The 21,434-nt window shown below is 40.4% G+C and overlaps 1 protein-coding gene across 2 annotated transcripts; it reads right to left on the bottom strand.

Moving 5' to 3' along the window:
• Positions 1 to 343: 343 nt before the first annotated feature.
• Positions 344 to 9,115, bottom strand: si:ch73-127m5.2 (uncharacterized protein LOC561202 homolog). Of its 2 annotated transcripts, XM_060940025.1 has the most exons (5): positions 8,992 to 9,115; positions 4,348 to 4,477; positions 3,133 to 4,026; positions 2,761 to 2,890; positions 344 to 2,547 (listed from the first exon to the last, which is right to left on the bottom strand). In XM_060940025.1, exons 3-5 carry the CDS (start codon positions 3,869 to 3,871, stop codon positions 2,136 to 2,138), a joined length of 1,281 nt encoding a protein of 426 aa, XP_060796008.1. In that variant the 5' UTR covers positions 3,872 to 4,026; positions 4,348 to 4,477; positions 8,992 to 9,115; the 3' UTR covers positions 344 to 2,135. The 2 variants fall into 2 exon arrangements, with proteins under 2 accessions (XP_060796008.1, XP_060796007.1); XM_060940024.1 differs by lacking the exon at positions 4,348 to 4,477.
• Between the last annotated feature and the right edge of the window lie 12,319 nt (positions 9,116 to 21,434).

Below are 21,434 nucleotides of genomic sequence, written 5' to 3' on the forward strand. Positions count from 1 at the left end.
GTTAATATTTAAGGTTGCAAGTTTTAAATACTCTGCAATGTGGTGCAGATTCGTTTGTATATACAACTATGGAAAAAAATTAAGAGACCACTTTTAATAGTGGTGACCACTGAAAGTGGTCTCTTTTTTTTTTTTTTTCTATGGCTAATAGAGATTATGTCTGGGATTCAGTGAGAGCCAACACAAATATAACCAAATAAAAACAAATACAACATAATGAAATTAATCTAAAAATCTAAAGTGAGTGATAAAGCATGATGCTATTAAAGGTGAAGGCAGCAAAATAAATCTATAAAAAATTTAATACACATACTATAAGTAGTCTGAAGTACAGTATTTTCTAAATACAAACGACGGTTTTCTACTAATTCCTCAAATACACACATACAATGAAAAAGAAAGGAAAGTAAATAAATAGTCCATAAACATGAAATATCTCTCTTCATTTCAAAGAGGATGTAATATTCCAAATAAAATGCTCTGTGGTGACAATAGCAAGATGAACACATTACATTTCCTATTTCAATGACTTTTTACATAATTTTTTTTTATTCATCTGAATTGTGCTCTGCACTTCACAAAACATCAGGTCTGATTTCTTTCAGGATTATAGGTCCTGCTTGCCTTGTTCTTCAGAAAAGCAAAAAAGAGGAATTAAACAAATAATACATGAAAAAAAGCCTTTTCTTATTAAAACATATTGGAAAACATAAACCACTCATCCTTCCCAATGAAACCTTTTAGACACCCAAAAAGAAAACGGAACATTTACAGTACCAGTCAAAAGTTTGGACACACCTACTCATTCATAGGGCTTTCTGTATTTCGACTTTTTTCCATATTGTAGAACAATACTGAAGACATCAAAACTATGAAATAACATGCAGAGTAAAATCCACAGTGTTGAATTAACACCGTAGATGTTGATTCATGTCCAGTTGAACACGAACTCTGAAAGAGTTAATTCAACACTCTAGGTCTGAATGCAACAGTGGGGGTTTTGCTGTTTATGGAATTATGTGGTTAAAAAAGTGTTTCATATTTTAGATTCTTCAATATGTAACCATGGACAGCACGGTGGTGTAGTGGTTAGCACTGTCGCCTCACAGCAAGAAGGTCCTGGGTTTGAGCCCGGTGGCTGACGAGGGCCTTTCTGTGAGGAGTTTGCATGTTCTCCCCATGTCAGTGTGGGTTTTCTCCAGGTGCTCCGGTTTCCCCCACAGTCCAAAGGCATGCAGGTTAGGCTAATAAGCTGCATGCCTTTGCTAATAAGCTGGGATAGGCTCCAGCTTGCCTGTGATCCAGCAGAACAGGATAAGCAGCTACAGATAACGGATGGATGGAATATGTAACCACAACTTACCTTGATGACGCTTTGCATATGATTGGCATTATCTTAGCCAGCTTCATGAAGTAGTCACCTGGAATGTGTTTCAATTAACAGGTGTGCCTCGTCACGGTGGTGTAGTGGTTAGCGCTGTCGCCTCACAGCAAGAAGGTCCGGGTTCGAGCCCCGTGGCCAGCGAGGGCCTTTCTGTGCGGAGTTTGCATGTTCTCACAGTCCAAAGACATGCAGGTTAGGTTAACTGGTGACTCTAAATTGACCGTAGGTGCAAATGAGAGTGTGAATGGTTGTCTGTGTCTATGTGTCAGCCCTGTGATGACCTGGCGACTTGTCCAGGGTGTACCCCGCCTTTCGCCCGTAGTCAGCTGGGATAGGCTCCAGCTTGCCTGCGACCCTGTAGAACAGGATAAAGCAGCTAGAGATAATGAGATGAGATGCGCCTCGTCAAAAGTTAATTAATGCAATTTCTTGCCTTCTTAATGCATTTGAGACCAAACAGTAACTAATAAAAATACAGTAAATAACCCTATTCCACAACTGTAGTAATCCAGATTATGTCAAGAACTACTCAACTAAGTAAAGAGAAATGACATCCATCATTACTTTAAGACACGAAGTGCCTTTTAATTAATAAAAATAAAACAAAAACCACTGAATAAGACAGTGTATCTAAATTTACGACTGGTACTATAGATGAAGACATTTAATCTAAAAAAATACAAAGCTAAAATGGGCTTTAAACCAACACTCAGCATGTACACAGTGCTCTTAGCGTCCATCAGTCTCAGCACTATGATAAACCCGTGCTGGTGGCACTAAGGCCGCTTGATATGGTCTCATATCCTACAGAAACCAGAGTCAGTACACTACTCTCTACGTCTGTGGACTGTGGAACCTGCGGTTCGACAGTGTCCAAACGCATCTGTTTGCTTTTCCTCTTGCCTCTTTTGGCTTTCTCTTTTGGTTTGCCATCCTCCACGGCAGTCTTGGGTTTACGTGTGCGTTTTCGGATTCTCCTGACAGGTGGCTCAGGTTTGGGATCTGTGTTCCCTGAGAGGATTCGGATCTGCCGGTCAATTACAGTATCAATGATGTCAAGGGCAACATCCATCATTCCATTACCAAGGCCATGCGTGACATTGGAGAACAGGCTGCTGTTAATGGGGTCTTTGAAAACTTTCCGCATCTCTTCTAGATAATTCCTGAGGGACAAATCCCACAAATAATTTATTTCCTGAACAATTTATTTACCAAAAGGTAACGTCACAAAGATATAGCCCAGTAGATTATTAAAATCATTTTCTGCATCAAATGTATCTTAATTTTAATCTAGTATATTCAGATTTCTGTAACAAAATCTTATAGGACAAAAACATTTCAGCTAGCTGCATGCACTCTATTGTACAACATTTTACCTTGTCTCAATTATTTTTGACCAGTGCTGAACCTGGTTTGTCTCTGGCAGTAACTGTTTTGCCATATTTTCGTAATCCACATACTGTAAGGCAAAGTCCTTCATGTCTTTACACAATGCTGCTGTATCACCTGTATAAAAATTCAATTGTAAAAAGTTGCAATATGAATTTAAACCAAGACAGAAGATATTCTAAGTTACTAATTACTTGGTGTATTATGTATGGTTTGTGTGTGCATTATGTATTTAGTGTACATTAATTATAAATTAGATATTTGAAGTTAACTGTTTCAATCAGTAAACGTATTATTCATATAAATAAAACCATTTTAAAATCAGTGTTTCAGTCATGGCTGTAATAGATGAACCTCACCTTCAGTGAGTTTGGAGAAAGTACTCGACACTGCCGTGTTGGTGCTTGGTGACAAGCCAAAGACATTCAGCGATTCCAGGAGGGTTTTTTTACTAGCTGGACCCCGACTCACTCTAGTGTAGGCAGCTAGAGATCTGAGTGACATCTTCTCAGGTGGCTCGAGCCTCCGTTTAACTTCCTCATAATGGATTTGGTACTTTCTGGCTTTTGAGCTCTTCATGTTAGGATCCAGCAGAGACGCGACCTCTGCAAAGGGGACCTGCAGTGATGATCTGGCACCATCTTGAGACACTGCGACACTGTTGCTTTGTGATGAGCCTTGTGGAACATGGACTTGTGATGGCCCGTGGCTTTGAGACTGCATGTGGGTCTGTGATTGTCCATGGCTTTGACTCTGCATGTGACTTTGTGACGGTCCTTGACTTTGACTCTGCATGTGACTTTGAGTTTGCATATGACTCTGTGATTGGCCATGGCTTTGAGCTTGACCCCGTCCTTGACCATGGCCATGCAATGAAGCCTGCACTTGTGATGCTAACTGAACTTGTGAAGTAACTGTATGTGGTACAGTTTGACAGGTAACATCCTGTGGTATGACATGTTGCGTAATGATCTGCGCAATGTTAGGGGCCTGTGGTGGAGTCTGATACATTGTTATGATAGGATTCCCAACAGCCACATGGACCACCTCATTGTTTGGAGGAACAGCAGGCATGTGCATTCCAGAAGATGGATCCATTTGTAAAGTCTCTTCTGAGACAAACACAGTTCTGTTTGGTTTCAACAAAGTAGTTTTAATTGTTTCTTGTCTCTTCTTGCAAAATTACAGTAACTACCAGGAGTCATTTAGACGGCTTGGGTTGCAGTGTGATCAAAACATTCCCATTTCAGACACTAGAAACAGGAAAGATAAATGTTAGTTTTAATACATTCTCACATCAAAATAACTAACTACAGTAGGGCCTATAATGTGTTAAGTGTAAGAGCAAGTCACTGGAAGACGCACTTAAGGGTTGTTTTACAATCAGGGCAGGGCTCGACATTAGCACTTGCCCGATGGCCCGGCGGTGTTTTTTACGTCTATCGGGCCAGTTCAGGCCACTAAATTTGGCCAAACAGTGGCCCGGGCGGGCCAGTACGTTTTCGATGCAAATTAACAAATTTTATTACTCATATTTTACCCAGAATTGTGAAGAAATTGTTCGTAAAATGCACCTTTTCAATACGAGGTCTGCCATCTTTGTTTTCGTCACGCTCCGCTCCGCGGCAGGAGTGTGTCATCTTCATGCATCTTCGGAGATGTTCGGCACTGTTCGGAAGCGTCATTTTGGCGGGAAAATAGCATCTTGTAGACGAAGACGGTTGCGGCAAGGAGACCATCAGAACGGTGAAATTCAAATAGAAATATGTTCAAACTCCACGCTTCCCAACCTGGCCAAGGCCAAGTAAACAGTTTAAATACGATCGTGCATAAATTATCTATCGGGTGTTAACGAACGGCTTCATTTTGAACTCGGCAGCCAATCAGAGCGCGCGACGTCACGCTCGGTTTACAACTCGCCAAATCATAAAACAGCATTTCAACACGCGCTTTAGCATCAGATGGTGTAAAATCGTTCAGACTTTGTATATTAATATCAAAATTTCAGGATACACTGCCAAGAAATATGGCTACACGTGTATCAACTTTTAACGATTAAAGAATGAAGTATAAATGTTGGTTGCTATGACTGAAATAGAAGAACAGATAAAATAATGTGGTAAATTAGATCTGATCCCATATATTATATTATTCAAATATCCAAAGATGATGAAATATATCAAAATAGCCAAACTAGGTCTACATTAGTTCATTACAACAAATAATAACTATTCTGACCCTCTCTGGTACAGCCAGACCATGCTAAACCCAGTATGGACCCTTTTCACGTGACGTCACGACAAACGCGGCTGCCATTTTGGACATGTACTACCAGTAGTCTACCACAGCCAACAACGAGGAATGACGGCAAAGCATCGAAAGGAATATAGCCATCAAAGAAAGTTTTTACTTTCAGCAAGACTTCCATCATGCCATTATATTGTTGTGCACCTGGATGTAGTAACCATCAACACACAAGGCAAGATTTATCATTTTATCGGATCCCGACAGATGCTGACCGACGGAGAAGATGGATGGTCTCTAAAATATTGGCAAAATGATGTTTATTGACATAGCAATCATGTGTAACGGGAAGCATTTGCATATCCGAAGTGTTGTGTTTACATCAAAAATAAAATAAACCGATATGACAACGACTGCTGCTGCCAGGTTGGGGACACAAACTAGTAGAAAGGAAGTGTGCCAACAGACTTCCTTTGTGGTCGATTCTGCTTTAAGGTAAGATGCATTTAATTATTCGTCTGCTGTGGGTTTGGAATCGGTAGCCTGACCGATTCGTTCATGTTTGTGGTGCCGTTTGTTTGTTGACGCGTGTTGAAATGGAAGATTGGTTGTTGACATGATTTCCAGTGATGCTTTGGTGCTGCTGTGGATCAGATGTGTTGAGTAGCCTGACTGTTTTTTTTTTTCCTTGCGTGTGGTATCATTGTTGACGCGAGGTTGTTTTTTGAACATGCCAATGCGGACACGATTTCCCCTGATGAGTTATGACTTCAGACGCGATGCGTGTGTGGAGGTGTGGAGTCCGCATGATATGTGCGTAAGATAGGCTTCTCATGTGTTTGGAGATCCGCGCTCCAAGACAAGCGCAAGCACCCCCCCCAGGGAAAAAAAGGGACCCCCCGAAAATATCGGCATAGTTCGAACACTGGGTTGGAGAAAGTAATGGCAAATAGTGAGTGCACAAACCATAGAAGGGAAACTGTACACAGCGCCAGGGCAGTGTGATGGTATGTCTACTTTTAGATTGTGTTAGCTTATCAATGAACACACTCGTCACTCGACGAGTTTCACGTCTTTACGACGGATACTTAAATGTGTGTTAGGTATTATTGTTGCAGTCTAAGCAGTCATTGTAGCAGCTAGATGAGCGAGAACCGAAGGGGTCTGTGCCATAAACCGTTATTTCTTCATGTTCAAAATGGTGGTCGCGCTTACGAAGGTCACGTGAGTGAAAAGGGTCTATACCCCCAGTTGCTTGGGTATCTGCTGTTGCCATGGCAACGGTTTATGCAAATGAGCTGAATTTGCAAAAATTTACTACTAGTTTCCCCAAGGGCATATCCTGAAAAATTGGTGTTTATATCTTTTCTTATTAAAAAAAATACAACATTTCACCCCTTTTTGGCTCACCTGAGCATACCTGTTAATTAGCTAATTAACAGATAATTAGGGTTAGAAATCACCCCCAAGCAGATAAGACACTGCAAAAATCTCACTAGATTATTCCCTAAAGTCCACCCTTTCAGGAAATGTATGGTTTGTCAATGATTCTCATGATATTTTATTAATTAAGAAATAAAACTTCTTCATGAGCAATAAAAATGCCCATTTAAATCCAGCATGATAAGGGTTAGTATGCCACCCTCACCTTTCATCCAGACTTGGGACTGGCCTGTGTGTGTCTTGTGGCTATTATATAAAGGTGTATGTAAAAAGTTCATTGTACTTCTATTTCTATAAGAATATCTACAGTGGTGAGAATTCAATATCTACAATGTTGAGAATATATGAGCCAAAGTTGAAACCATGACAAAAAAGGGAAATATGTCGACATCACACAGGGTGGGTTACAGGCAAAGCTTATTCTATAAACAAGTTAGTTGCATGGTGAGACAAAACTTAGCTTATTCTAAAACTTATACAAACAATTGTTAATGTAAAACAGTAATCAACAGCATGTGTTAAACGAACAGAGAGCAAGAACAAAGGAAATTTTTAAATGTAACTAAGAAATTGATAGAACAAGAAATGCAAACAATAAAATATCAATGTGAACAAACAAAGATATAATAATGTTAACAAAATATGAATAATCTTATTTTCATTAATTTCACCTTAAAATGCACCAGAATGCACAAATATGAATTGAAAAATCAAAAATTTCTGGGAGAGGGCCCCTGGACCCCCCTCTTTGTGCAAGCACCTGTGGTGCTTGCAGCGGTACCGCGCGCATTGGGGCCACCACATTTTCCATTTGGGCCAGTAACTTTTCAATTCCACTGGCCCAATGGGCACGGTGGTGTAGTGGTCAGCGCTGTCGCCTCACAGCAAGAAGGTCCGGGTTCGAGCCCCGTGGCCGGCAAAGGCCTTTCTGTGTGGAGTTTGCATGTTCTCCCCGTGTCTGCGTGGGTTTCCTCCGGGTGCTCCGGTTTCCCCCACAGTCCAAAGACATGCAGGTTAGGTTAACTGGTGACTCTAAATTGACCGTAGGTGTGAATGTGAGTGTGAATGGTTGTCTGTGTCTATGTGTCAGCCCTGTGATGACCTGGTGACTTGTCCAGGGTGTACCCCGCCTTTCGCCCGTAGTCAGCTGGGATAGGCTCCAGCTTGCCTGCGACCCTGTAGAACAGGATAAAGCAGCTAGAGATAATGAGATGAGATGAGATGGCCCAATGGGCCACCAGTGGTAAATGCTTAATGTCTAGGCCTGCAGGGTACGCAAGCTAAAAATCACATTTAAAACTTATCTTCAATATCAAAAGGCTTGACTAAATAAACTTGGCTGTTTATTGTAGCCCTGTGATAGCTCTATTTACCATGCAAAAAAACATTTGGTGATAACGTTATTTTTGGTGAATGTATGGCAATATATGTCATATTTAGCAAAATTACTCGTGTCATTTAGAAAAAGTGCTTTTTTTGACCACAGGTAGCTCCAAAAGGGATGCACTTAAATCATTCTTTATACCATAAAACACATATTTGGTTCCATATCATTGGAAATATAGTTAAGTTTTAATATTGAATGCCAGTAAGTTTTCAGACTATTTTGATCAAATTAGTATGTAATTGTGTCAAAAAATGTCCTCTCCGAGACAGCTAATTTTTCAATATAAAATAACATATCTAAAATGATTATTTTCATCCTAAAATGTGATCAAGATATTGGGACATAAATATTAGAGACAACTAACACAAAGCTTACAGCCTTATATTTAAAAGCACTATGGAAGTAGTGGATTCTGAATTGTCAAAAAAAAAAAAATGTCCTCTCTGAGAATAACTTCATTTGTTTCTCCCAGCCCTGCTTAAAGCTACACTTAATCTTGTTATAATACAAACTATTACACATGCCTATGTTCATATGTGTATTAATTTCCAAAAGTGCAGATTTGATAGGGTTTTTTTTAAAACCAGTTTGAATCAATTTGAATTCTGGACCCCTGTGACACAAACTTTGTACCCTGATTGTAAAACAACCCTTAAATCAGTTTCCTTCCTTTATCAGTGTCTACAGTCCAGCCGAATCAATTTTGGAATCGACTCCTGATTCACACAGAATCGGTTCTTCGTCGGATTGACTCCCAGCTCTACAGATAACTAGGCTTTCAGTAACCAGGGAAATATTGAAACCCGAGCTGCCTATTAAACCAATTCCCTTCGAGGAAATGGAGCTGTTAGACTGCTGCAAATGACAACCTGCTAAACAAACCTCAACAGGATATCCCCCACCCAGTACAAAAATAGCTCACTCAGCAATGCAAGGCCACAGAAGCACACTTTAAAGAGACAAATAAATAATCCACTTGTTTTTATGAATGCTGGCTGAGCAGGCCAAAGCATCCGCTGGGAAGCAGGTCTTAATGAAATGTGATATGGCCGGGTTTCCTTTCAACGACACAATCACACATTACTTATGATTTACAGCGCTGGGTTTGAATCGGATGAAAGTTGCCGACAGTATTCTTACTCACCGCACTACTGTTAGAGCCCTATTTAAACGGCACTGATCCTGGAACAGTCCATGGCGAACCGACCGAAGGCCTCCTTCTTCCCCGATGCTGTTTCGGCGGGTTGCAAATCAGCAGACGGGCCACTGTCGCCATAGCTGTTTGATCTCGCGTGCTCATTGGTCGATGCTACTGTCAATCAAGCTCCACTCGTACATTGTGTTGCTGAACCCAATGTCAATCATTACGTCATTATAAATGGGCGGGACATCCGGAGTTTTGCATGGTTCGCCAGTAAAGACAGAAAAGCGATGTAGTGACATTAAAACTCAATATTCAGCTAAAAATCCTGTATTGTAGACGTGTTTCTCTGATTAAACGGTAATGTTTTTATGCTAGTCCGGTGCTGCTCGAAATATAAGATGCTTCTGTAGATAAATCAAGATCACTCTGATTCTTTGTATTCACCCATATTTGTTTAAATAGTACTTATACAATCCGCTAGGTGGCGGTCTGTGATCGCATCTCTCTCTCTCTCTTTCTCATGGCAGCAGCAGGGTCAGGTGTAGATGTAGATTTGCTAGAAAAGCATAAATAAACACTACTTCAGCAGTCTGGAAACGTGCTATGCTTGGCAGACTGATGCACAAGTCCAATGCAGTTTCTGTTTTGTCCAGAAATGCACATGAAATTCTTCTGCTTCTTCTTCTTCTTCTACAACCCCGATTCCAAAAAAGTTGGGACAAAGTAGAAATTGTAAATAAAAACGGAATGCAATAATTTACAAATCTCAAAAACTGATATTGTATTCACAATGACAACATATCAAATGTCGAAAGTGAGACATTTTGAAACTTCATGACAGCAACACATCTCAAAAAAGTTGGGACAGGGGCAATAAGAGGCTGGAAAAGTTAAAGGTACAAAAAAGGAACAGCTGGAGGACCAAATTGCAACTCATTAGGTCAATTGGCAATAGGTCATTAACATGACTGGGTATAAAAAGAGCATCTTGGAGTGGCAGCGGCTCTCAGAAGTAAAGATGGGAAGAGGATCACCAATCCCCCTAATTCTGCGCCGACAAATAGTGGAGCAATATCAGAAAGGAGTTCGACAGTGTAAAATTGCAAAGAGTTTGAACATATCATCATCTACAGTGCATAATATCATCAAAAGATTCAGAGAATCTGCAAGAATCTCTGTGCGTAAGGGTCAAGGCCGGAAAACCATACTGGGTGCCCGTGATCTTCGGGCCCTTAGACGGCACTGCATCACATACAGGCATGCTTCTGTATTGGAAATCACAAAATGGGCTCAGGAATATTTCCAGAGAACTTTATCTGTGAACACAATTCACCGTGCCATCCACTGTTGCCAGCTAAAACTCTGTAGTTCAAAGAAGAAGCCGTATCTAAACATGATCCAGAAGCGCAGATGTCTTCTCTGGGCCAAGGCTCATTTAAAATGGACTGTGGCAAAGTGGAAAACTGTTCTGTGGTCAGACGAATCAAAATTTGAAGTTCTTTATGGAAATCAGGGACGCCGTGTCATTCGGACTAAAGAGGAGAAGGACGACCCAAGTTGTTATTAGCGCTCAGTTCAGAAGCCTGCATCTCTGATGGTACGGGGTTGCATTAGTGCGTGTGGCATGGGAAGCTTACACATCTGGAAAGACACCATCAATGCTGAAAGCACACCCGTCGCTGTGGGCGGGCCATTGGGGGCAGTGCCCGCCCACCAATATGCGTGGGCCCGCCCGGCCCACCCAAGCCAGATCACAATCACAGATCTCAAATAAATAAATAGATAAATAAAATCCTAATTTCATTTTATTGTACTCGCTTTGGGTTAAAACTTCCAGTGTTGCACAATCACTAAGACATTAAACATATTAAAACTGTGTGAGTTTGTTGGAAAGTTTGGCTACGTAATTACGTCAGTCAGTGTTGCGAAATCAGTTACCCGCATTTTTGGGTGGAAAATGAAGCGCGAGTTTATGCCAGCAGACAGCAGCTAGTTTCCGCGCTTTCTTAAATATGGATATACGTAATTGGTTCAAAACACCGGCAACTTCGGATAAACCAACACATGATGTCGTTGGCAAAGAAGACCATCAACCCATTTGGTAGCTACCCCTCTGTTGGTTGCTTTGAAATGCACCCGCCGTGGTGTTTTTTTGTTTAGTTTGAGATGCTGCTTGTCATCTAATATGTCATGTGTACACTCAGTTGTTGTTGGTGGTGTGTATGTAATGGCAATTGGTAGCTACCCCTCTTGGTTGCTTTGAAATGCACCCGCCGTGGCGTTTTTTTTTTTTTGTTTAGTTTGAGATGCTGCTTGTGATCTAATAAGTTATGTGTACTTGATGTGTGCGTGCACACGCGTGTGTGTGTGTGTGTGTGAGAGAGAGAGAGAGAGAGAGAGAGAGGGGACTGATGTTGCAGGCTGTTGCTGGTCCGGTCATGTTTGCTGTTGGTTATGTTTAATGTGATGATTACTGTGTGGGATTAGGGCTGCCCGAATAGTGTGCAAAAATAAGCTAATAATAGTGGTGCCCCCCTGGTGGATTTCATAAGCCCCCCTTAAGACTGAGATCTCGCGACAGGACTGGCTGAAAGGTATATCCAGGTTCTAGAGCAACGTTCCCATCCAGACGACGTCTCTTTCAGGGAAGACCTTGCATTTTCCAACATGACAATGCCAAACCACATACTGCATCAATGCCAGCAGACAGCAGCTAGTTTCCGCGCTTTCTTAAATATGGATATACGTAATTGGTTCAAAACCCCAACACCGGCAACTTCGGATAAACCAACACATGATGTCGTTGGCAAAGAAGACCATCAACCCATTTGGTAGCTACCCCTCTGTTGGTTGCTTTGAAATCATGGCTGGGTAGAAGAAGGGTCCGGGTACTGAACTGGCCAGCCTGCAGTCCAGATCTTTCACCCATAGAAAACATTTGGCGCATCATAAAACGGAAGATACGACAAAAAAGACCTAAGACAGTTGAGCAACTAGAATCCTACATTAGACAAGAATGGGTTAACATTCCTATCCCTAAACTTGAGCAACTTGTCTCCTCAGTCCCCAGACGTTTACAGACTGTTGTAAAGAGAAAAGGGGATGTCTCACACTGGTAAACATGGCCTTGTCCCAACTTTTTTGAGATGTGTTGTTGTCATGAAATTTAAAATCACCTAATTTTTCTCTTTAAATGATACATTTTCTCAGTTTAAACATTTGATATGTCATCTATGTTCTATTATGAATAAAATATGGAATTTTGAAACTTCCACATCATTGCATTCCGTTTTTATTTACAATTTGTACTTTGTCCCAACTTTTTTGGAATCGGGGTTGTAATTCTTGTCCAGCACTGTTGCCAGGTTGAGGTTCATGTGGACCCTACTGATCCACATGTCATATTAATTGGATCATCGTTTTACACTGGAAACCCTCCCATTTCTGGGCTTGGGAAACAACCATTCACACACACACACACACACACACACACACACACACACACACACACACACACACACACACACACACACACGTTCACACCTAAGGGCAATTTAGAGTAGCAAATTAGCCTAACTGCATGTCTTTGGACTGTGGGGGAAACTTGAGCACCCAGAGGAAACCTACGCAGACACGGGAAGAACATGCAACCTCCATACAGAAAGGCCCCTGTCAACCGCTGGGCTCAAACCCAGAACCTTCGGAAATGTGCATGAGATTGACATGTAAAAACTTAGGCATGTCTGGAAATTCTGGAAAAGTATGGAATTTAAAACAGAATTTAAGATTTTTTTTTCAGAAAAAAAAATCTTTCCTTTCCAGTGAACACTCAGATCGTAATGCTGGCTGTAAGGCAAATCACAGGTTTATATTAATGTACTGAATCTAATATGTTATAATTTCCCTGGTAACAGCCAATCCACAGGGGCTTGTGCAGCTGATGCTACACATAATCTAGCAATAATAATAATAATAATAATAATAATAATAATAATAACAACAAATATGTATAATCGTTGAGACAATTAAGCATGGACCCAGTTTATGTGTTTTTGGAAGAACTTTGCAACTCTGAGGTAAAGCTGTTCCTTTAAGCTGAGCAAAGTTTTATAGCTGCTATAATGCAAGTGATAACAAGAACTTGTCTTGTGGATGTCCCACAGCATCAAGTTTAACTATAAACAGTTGAAAAGTTCAATGTGTTTTTCATTAATAAATAAAAGCAAATGTAATTTTGGTAAATTGCTGTAGTATAAAAGGAATAAAATACTTCTGTATGTGCTGTGATAGGAAAGTAATCAGCTTCAGGATGGTAACATCACACCACCCCGTCACTAATAATTTTCCTCTAACAGCACATCCTGATGTGTTTTATTCACTGCATATCACTTGATATCATAGTGATCAGAGCACAAACATAAAATGAAAGATTAGGAAGCAGTGTGACAAATTCTAGATATTTTTAAACATTTGGCCACAATTTTCATTCACATATAAAAACCTGGTACTGGTAAGTAAAGCATGTACAGTAAGTGGTTGTTTCCAGTTTGAACCTTAAAAATATATTTTGTTGTCATGGTTATTTGATTAAATGTATGTTGGCTAAAATGAACTGAAAATTATTTGCAGCTTGTTGAAAAAGAAACAAAGTGTTTTGTGAAATATGGATGATCTTCTCACAGTAGTGTTGAAGGAAAAGGTCGGAATCTTGTCATAAGCATTGGAAATAAGTAAATGAATTACCCCACATAAATTAATACTGATACTTTGAATGCATAAATGTTCTTATACACCCCACCACACCCCACATCCCACCCAATGTTTTCATTATTTAAGCACTTTGAATCTCATCTCTATTTTGGACATCACAGTTGGTTAAGGACATTAATGCAATGATAATCGCATGATGACGTGGTGAGATTAAAAACAGAAGAAAAAAAAATTCCATGAAGCCTCCTGTGTTTTCCACAACCCACCCCACTCCAAACACTATCACACAGCAACATTCAGAGCCCCTGCGGCTGCTGGTGATAAATGATCTGCCTCTCATCTGCCTCCACGCTTGGGACAGATGAGGATAATGAAAGCTTTGGCACAAACTCCACACTTAGGAGTTTGTAGATTTTATAAGATTCTGATTTAAGAAGAAATAATGAACTATATTAGAGAGAGAGAGAGGATATACTTAAAAAAAGCATGTTAATTCTTCTGTGAATGTGAATTTATAACGGAAGTCAATTAGGATATGGTTTTGAAAGTCCTGGTATAATTATCTATAGCATCTATTACCCATTAGACAACATAAGTGAGAACGTGTGTTTAATGTATTTATGTAATTTAATATATGTCTGCTTGGTTGGCTTTGTGTGCTCAAGCCTGTATGCCTATAAGCCTCAGTTTTGTCCAGTCAACATTGATGGATTGATGCAGGCTATAACTGAAGTCAAAGCAGATACATTAGAGACCATTGACACTTCGGCATAAACTTATATAGGTCTCGGGAGATTCTTCATGATCCCTGTCATTGGTTTCCATATCAACTTAAGATCACTGTCATTGGTTTCCATATCAACTTAAGAATTAGCTTTGGTTGGAATTAGTTTTCACAGAAGGGGTTAATAGTATTAGAAACTGGTTCCTTTCTGGCCTGGGATATGTGTAGGTGTGTGTACCTGAATGTTTGAGTGAATGCATAGAAAGGCTTTAATCCTGTGAACAAAGACAAAGCAATTCAGTAAGATCTTCAGTGACTAAACACAGTTTTCCTGCTGCTTCATTTAAAACCCTTCAATATATTTTAACATTTAGCTTCCTAAACTCCTGCTGGGTATTTTTTTGTTATTGTCATGACTGTACAGGCAGCACAAAGACTGTTGTGTCTGAATGGTCCTTAAATTTGCAATGAGATTTGGAGGGGCTGCTAGCAATTTAACCATTGTGTTGCCATGACAACGGCAGTATCTGTAGAAAATGTTGAAGATTCTGTCTCCTCCATTAAAAGTAATGTTCATCGAGGGAGAGATTACTGAAAAACAGAGGCAGTGATGAGTGTATAATGCAGTATATTAGAGAAGAGGTCAAATGTGTGTGGGGGATGAATGCATGATCTGAGAGTGGAACATATGCATGATCGTGTGGGAGAGTGGTTTCAATCGGGCAGTGTGAATGCCACTAGTAGAAAGGTCACCTCTGGACTTCCAGCTGTTGTTTGTACCATTATATGCCCACATGCTAGGTCAGTTTTTTTGTAAACAGGACTAACTGAAATAATGTGTACAATTTTGCATAAGGTCTCTAACAAGATTGGAGAAACATGTAGCACAATCTTGGTCCATTACTCCATGCATAACATCAAGTTCTTTTATATTTATATAGGTTTATATAGGGGCGGCATGGTGGTGTAGTGGTTAGCGCTGTCACCTCACAGCAAGAAGGTCCGGGTTCGAGCCCCGTGGCCGGCGAGGGCCTTTCTGTGCGAAGTTTGCATGTTGTCCGCGTGGGTTTCCTCCGGGTGCTCCGGTTTCCCCCACAGTCCAAAGACATGCAGGTTAGGTTAACTGGTGACTCTAAATTGACTGTAGGTGTGAGTGTGAATGGTTGTCTGTGTCTATGTGTCAGCCCTGTGATGACCTGGCGACTTATCCAGGGTGTACCCCGCCTTTCGCCCGTAGCCAGCTGGGATAGGCTCCAGCTTGCCTGCGACCCTGTAGAACAGGATAAAGCGGCTAGAGATAATGAGATGAGATGAGACATTATATAGCTTTGTGCATGTGAACTTCCCTCTGACAGGTCATTGATTTTGTGTCTCTTTGTCAATTTCTGTGTTGATTTGAAAGTATGTTTCACTTATCATTTTGTTGGAAGATGTTGATTTGAAAATTCGTAAACCACAAGAAGCAAATAAACCGTGTATTTCTAAAATTATGATATTTAAGCTCTTTTGTCCTTCCTTTACAATCTCCTCATTGTATAGGAGGCACTATATACTCATCTGCCCAATTCCTGGCCAATTTATTGCTGTTTTTGTGCTTATAGCGGAGCTCCACACACACGAAGCACAAGAGAATATAGTAATGCATCGACCTGATTTTTGATGGCATTCACGACTGTATGACATCCGTACATATGTGTACCATCACAGGGAACCAAATCATAAGTGCAAGGCAACATATCTCATAAACACTTGACTACCAGGCAACAAAATTTGTATTTTTATTTACATAAGATAGATGGGGTTTTTTATCCATGACTTATTTTTAAATTGTTTTTTTTAATAACATGGGATTATCTACTAGCACATTTTATGGAAAATATTCACTACAGTTTCATATACTGTACAATTAGTGAAAACAGTTTTATTCATCCACTAGCTTGTTGGTCAATTGACAGTTTCTGTTATGTATGTGTATGTGTGTGTGGGGGGGATATAAGTGCAGGAAAAGTTTTATTGAAGGCATGCTAGCAAACAGATCCAAAATGTAGACAAAGACAGAGTCAAAAAACAGGCAGCACTCAAGACACAGACAGGATATTAGAAGTAATACTTGTACAATACTCACAGTCCACAAACACAAACAGGGTCAAAACCAGAAAAGTGATACAAAATACAAGGCTTGGTAAAGTCAGAAGCAGGGTCAGAGCATATACTTCGCAAAGTCTGTGCATTACTGAGAGTTCTCATATGTATACGCTGTGATTGAGTTCTAATCAAGAACAGGTACATGGTATTTAGTCCTAATGGCGCTGCGTGCACGCACCAAGACACATGGACATGAGAGATGTAAACAAATAACTGTTTGACATATCAAGTTTGATATCCGATGGTAACTATATCATAATGATGTAACGTGAAAGCGCTGGTTCACTGCTGTCCACCAGGCACCCAGCAGAGTCACAGCATAATAAATGTCATGGTGTTGTTTCTGGCGCATGGCATACATTGGCAAAGAAAGGAATAAATATGTATTCATAACTGCGATGAATATCTTATTATTGGTATCATTGTCACAAGGCAATGCAGCAAGTTTTTAACGTGAAATACAATACACTAGACAATTCGATGGTTCATATGCTGTAATATTATTCTATTCAGGTTGATTTTGTGCCCTTGCAGATATTTTACTCAGGGCCGCTGACAGCTTTGGCTGGGCCTGGGACAAAATGCTCTGAATGGGCCCCCCCGGGCCAACCCACACACACACCCACCACTCTTATCCCAGTCTCTACTCACGCGATTGGGGTGCTCTTGAAGGAGCAGCGATGGACGGGGGATTTCGGGCAGGGCTGGGGGCGAACATAGTATACTGTGCGTGCGTACTGTCCAGTGTGAAAAGCAGAGAAGAACACACCGCTCGAGAAACGGCGGGATATGATTGCGGGCTTATGTGAATATTCTTAGCTTCAATCAGATATATGAAACACAATGTTATTAAGCCGTTGTGGTTATGAAATGATTCAATGCCCTGTGCGTTTGATATGGTGTTCAGTGTGACTTGCTCTCCCCTCGTTTGTAACATGAATTGCATGCCACGCGTGCCTTGGTTGGGGTTACTTTACGGAGCTGGAAGAAGTTGGCTGTGTCTTACCTGGCTCAGCTGCCCCACTGCCTTTGCTAGTACCTGCTGCATCATCTGAATCTTTTTTAAAATATTTATGCAGTGAGCCCCTGAGTCTCTTGGTTTCTTCCTCTCTTTTTCTCTTTTCTTTTCTGTGCTCCTGACTTGTGCATGTTGGCAAATGGCACGCACGCTGATTGTCAAAGCGCTATGATCGAACGATGTCGTTTTTTTCCCCTTAAAGGTGGGGTACGAGATTTTGGAATAACGGTTCCCGCAAGCCATATTTTGAAAAGAAACCTGCCCGCCCTCGCCATGCTCCCACCCCCCCGCATCTCCACCCCTCCTCCCCCTTATAAAGCCTGAGAAATTCCCCCTTTATAATGGGTGTCTATTGCGTTACACACCAGTGGAGCTCGTTAAGTTAGAGTGTAGAGAGCTTGGAAAAATAGCTCAAACTTTCTTATTTAAACTGTGTTTTCAGCCCCAATTTTCACTCCACACACATAATTTTCTCAAAAGTAGTAGCCACACTTGTCCTGATTCACACAATGTGTCTACCTACACGATAGGACTTACAGTTTTTGAATGAGAAGCCTGAAAGTGAGGAGAGGACAGCCGCGCAGCCACATAGACTGCCATTATAAACTTGGCAGAAAAGTCACTCATTTTTAACTCACTCTAGTGACCTCATTTTTTACACTACAGACAAAAAAATTACATCAATGTGTTCAGGAGAGCCTTGTGGCGCTCACTGTGAAAGAATTTTATCAATATCTCCTTCCGTTTTCGTGTAAATCCCCGTTGTTTGGAGGGAGCGCACTGAGAAAATCCTGTGACACTCTGCTCGCAGCGCGCGGGTTGGGGGAGGGGCTGCTCGCTGTCTCTCACACACACACAGAAGGGACGGGCTGAAAGAGTCAGACCAAACCATTTTTGCATTAGGGGTGGTAGGGGGTTCTTGACGCCTTTTTCAAAGACAATAAAGGCAAAAGATCTAGAAATCATTTATTGAATGCAAATATAGCACATTTCTCCCCCAAATCAACACATTTTGAAATGAAATAAAATAATCGCAACTTCATGAGAGCCCAGTTCTGGGCCCCCCCCCATTCCTGGGCCCGGGACAACATACCCGTTTGTCCCCCCCTGTCGGCGGGCCTGATTTTACTCATACACTCATCAGGAACTCCGCTTTTAGGCAGTGCCTAAATATCTATATTGTATTTTTATATGCATATTCTGATTTGTCCAGGTTAATGGACTCTTTGCTTTTCCATAATAATGGATGACAAAGGGATTTTATTCATGTGTGGAATCTCATACTGTATTTATATCATAGGGAAACAAGACATTAAAAACAACGGTGTGCGTTTTTCTATAGAGAAACACTGTTCTTGTCTTTGATGTTCTGTTATGAATCAACTTACATACAAGCCTAGTTATGTCTGGTTTTTGTATAGGCAGTATGCTACTTACTTACTTACTTACTTACTTACTTACTTACTTACTTACTTACTTACTTATTTATGGGGGGGTCATTAATTGTAGCGATATGAATGCAGACTATGGGTAGACTATTATTTTCCAACTGCAAGTTACTGACGTGCTTATTGGAGAATCAGATATCATCCTGCCCTTATTTTTTTTTTCTTTATGGGTACACTGTAAGTTCTGAAGCAAACATTTGTTGAAATTAAATTAATTTTATAATCTTCAGAGGAAAGTAAGCTTGAATATTAATTGCCATGAACAAGGATCCTTTGATGTGCTTAAGTTTTACATCATTAGAACAGTTGCACATTCACACCATTAAACAGATTGCAAAAAATAAAAAGCTTTATTATTTTGTCCAAATTTACACCCATACAAAGTGTTTGGCATCAGCGGTAAAGGGTTCTTAGCTTCCTAAGGTTTTTAGGTTCCCTCTGATAGAGAAACAAAGTTCTATATAGAAAATAGGGTTCTATATAGAATCTTGAATGGTTCCCCCAGAGAGGACAATTTGCTGTACGAGTATGTTTCAGGGTTATGGATTGAACCTTTTTCTACAAATGTAATTTGGTGTAATCAAAGGATTCTGTGTTTTCCTCCTTATTTTTGTGGTATAACCAACCAATATAATTAGACAAAAAAAGGGGGGGGACAAACAACAACAAAAAAGAAACCCTAAATTTCCTGGAACATCTTTTAAGGGTTCTTCATGTTGTCTCTCTGGCAGTAGACTTTAACGTGGTCCCAGACACACACACCCCCGTGCAGCAATAACTGCAGCTAAATGTTTCCGGTAACTGTTGATCAGTCCTGCACACGGGCTTGGAGGAATTTTAGCCCATTCCTCCGTACAGAACAGCTTCAACTCTGGGATGTTGGTGGGTTTCCTCACATGAACTGCTCGCTTCAGGCCACATTTCAATTGGATTAAGGTCAGGACTTTGACTTGGCCATTCCAAAACATTAACTTTTTATTCTTCTTTAACCATTCTTTGGTAGAACGACTTGTGTGCTTAGGGTCGTTGTCTTGCTGCATGACCCACCAGCTCTTGAGATTCAGTTCATGAGCAGATGTCCTGACATTTTCCTTTAGAATTCGCTGGTATAATTCAGAATTCATTGTTCCATCAATGATGGCAAGCCGTCCTGGCCCACATGCAGCAAAAACAGGCCCAAACCATGATACTACCACCACCATGTTTCACAGATGGGATAAGGTTCTTATGCTGGAATGCAGTATTTTCCTTTCTCCAAACATAACGCTTCTCATTTAAACCAAAAAGTTCTATTTTGGTCTCATCCGTCCACAAAACATTTTTCCAATAGCCTTCTGGCTTGTCCACATGATCTTTAGCAAACTGCAGACGAGCAGCAATGTTCTTTTTGGAGAGCAGTGGCTTTCTCCTTGCAACCCTGCCATGCACACCATTGTTGTTCAGTGTTCTCCTGATGGTGGACTCATGAACATTAACATTAGCCAATGTGAGAGAGGCCTTCAGTTGCTTAGAAGTTACCCTGGAGTCCTTTGTAATCTCGCTAACTTTTACATGCATTGCTCTTGGAATGATCTTTGTTGGTCGACCACTCCTGGGGAGGGTAACAATGGTCTTGAATTTCCTCCATTTGTGCACAGTCTGTCTGACTGTGGATTGGTGGAGTCCAAACTCTTTAGAGATGGTTTTGTAACCTTTTCCAGCCTGATGAGCATCAACAACACTTTTTCTGAGGTCCTCAGAAATCTCCTTTGTTCATGCCATGATATTCCACAAACATGTTGTGAAGATCAGACTTTGATAGATTCCTGTTCTTTAAATAAAACAGGGTGCCCGCTCACACCTGCTTATCATTCCACTGATTGAAAACACCTGACTCTAATTTCACCTTCAAATTAACTGCTAATCCGAGAGGTTCACATACTTTTGCCACTCACAGATATGTAATATTGGATGATTTTCCTCAATAAATAAATGACCAAGTATAATATTTTTGTCTCATTTGTTTAACTGGGTTCTCTTTATCTACTTTTAGGACTTGTGTGAAAATCTGATGATGTTTTAGGTCACATTTATGCAGAAATATAGAAAATTCTAAAGGGTTCACAAACTTTCAAGCACCACTGTATGTTCCATATATTATTTCATAGTTTTGATGTTTTCACTATGGTTCTACAATGTACAGTCCCAAATTAGAAAAAGGTAAAAAGGTGGGATGGTATGTTGAAATTGAAATTAAAACTGAAAACAAGAATTTGTAAACCTTTGGCCTGTATTGCACTCAAAACAAAACAGAACATTATTTGATGTTTTACCTCGTGAATTTTATTTTATTTTTTCTCAAAATAAACACATTTCAATTTTGATTCAATTTTGAGGGTGAAATTTTCTTTTGTATCTT

Source organism: Neoarius graeffei, chromosome 14, assembly GCF_027579695.1.
Source record: "Neoarius graeffei isolate fNeoGra1 chromosome 14, fNeoGra1.pri, whole genome shotgun sequence".
Lineage (NCBI taxonomy): Eukaryota > Metazoa > Chordata > Actinopteri > Siluriformes > Ariidae > Neoarius > Neoarius graeffei.

Coding starts and splice junctions, on each gene's coding strand:
- si:ch73-127m5.2 (XM_060940024.1), bottom strand. CDS start 3,871: ATGGATCCATCTTCTGGAATGCACATGCCTGCTGTTCCTCCAAACAAT. Junction 2,891..3,132: donor TTTCTCCAAACTCACTGAAG/GTGAGGTTCATC, acceptor ATTTTTATACAG/GTGATACAGCAGCATTGTGT. Junction 2,548..2,760: donor TCAAAAATAATTGAGACAAG/GTAAAATGTTGT, acceptor TTTGTCCCTCAG/GAATTATCTAGAAGAGATGC.